General features: G+C 68.5%; 1 protein-coding gene across 1 annotated transcript in view; it reads right to left on the reverse strand.

Moving 5' to 3' along the window:
* The window catches only part of IFITM5 (interferon induced transmembrane protein 5), a 2,999-nt gene extending 2,076 nt beyond the window's left edge, over positions 1 to 923 (reverse strand). The window contains exons 1-2 of the mRNA XM_019634549.1: positions 710 to 923; positions 4 to 191 (exon numbers count right to left, since the gene is read on the reverse strand). Of these exons, the coding sequence (XP_019490094.1) occupies positions 4 to 191; positions 710 to 901 (380 nt within the window). The 5' untranslated portion in view covers positions 902 to 923. The remainder of the gene's footprint in view (positions 1 to 3; positions 192 to 709) is intronic.
* Positions 924 to 1,214: the final 291 nt, after the last annotated feature.

Here is a 1,214-nt window from a genome sequence, read left to right on the forward strand (position 1 = left end):
AACTTGGTGCTGAAGAAGGCGGCAGAGTCCCTGGCCAGCCGGGACAGGTGTAGGGCACCGGTCACCACCAGCGCCAGCAGCAGCAGAGGTGGCACCAGTGCCCACATGGTGGCCAGGATGTTGTAGCACTTGGCTTTGGAGCCTAAGCGCCGGGCCTCCTCCAGGTCTCCAGCCACCTTCTGGTCTCGGGCCTGCAAACGGAGGCAGCGCCGTGTCTCCACGTGCGCTTGGGGCCTGGGGTCCTGCCTCCCCACGCCAGGCAGCCACTGGGGCCAGAACCCAAAATCTGGATGGAGGGATGTGGCCTGAGGGGACATCGCCCTGAGCTCCACCCATTCCCTTCACTGCCCCCAACTGGACAGGGGTTTGGGGGGGTCATGAGGTGGGGCTGGAAGGGGCCCCTGCCTCCTCCCACTCCAGCTATGGACCCGGTGGCCACCCCAGGCCAGCACAGGCCTCCAAGGGCCCTCAGTAGGTGGCAGGACTGCTGGGGTGCTGAGACACCCACCACAGAAGCTGAAGCCAGGGGGGCTTTGTTCATAGGAACCCCAGCATGGTTAAAAAAAAAACCCTTGATGGAAGACACCCCCTTGGGCAATGCCCCCTTGACTCTGCTCTTTAGGATGGACCAGACGCCCCTCCGTGGAGAAGCCCCCCTCCCAGGTGAACAGCCCCTGAGATCCCGGCCCTGCGCGCACCGGCGGCCCACCTTGATGGAGTAGGCCAGCGCCAGGAAGCCCAGGCAGCACAGGTTCAGGTACAGGGTGCTGAACACCGACCAGATCAAGTGGTCTCGCGGCGGGGGTCTCGGCGCCCCCAGCGTGAGGGCCGTGTGGGCGGCGCCGTCGGCCTCGCGGGGCGTCGGCCCCCGGGGGTCCTCGCGGGGGTACGCGGTGTCCATGGGTTCCAGCGCCGTCGCCTCCTCGCTCGATTCCCGCTCCGAGGTGGGCGCCCGGGGCCGCTTATACTCGCCGGCCCAGCGCCGCCCGCTAAATATAACGACAAATTACAGCCCGAGCCCAGCGCGCCCCGCCCGCCCTCACCCCTCACCGCGCGGCCCCTGCGAGGCTGCGGGGCAGAGAAGGGCTGCGGGCCCGCCTCCCAGAACCGCCGCCCGGCCATCCCGTTCGCCAGAGCCCTCTCCCTCCCTCCGACCCGCCCCAGGGAGCCCACCGTCCAAAGCTGCTAGGAGGGGGCATGCCGGTGGGGGCGTG

The sequence above is a fragment of the Hipposideros armiger genome, unplaced genomic scaffold (genome assembly GCF_001890085.2).
Source record: "Hipposideros armiger isolate ML-2016 unplaced genomic scaffold, ASM189008v1 scaffold_1725, whole genome shotgun sequence".
Classification (NCBI taxonomy): domain Eukaryota; kingdom Metazoa; phylum Chordata; class Mammalia; order Chiroptera; family Hipposideridae; genus Hipposideros; species Hipposideros armiger.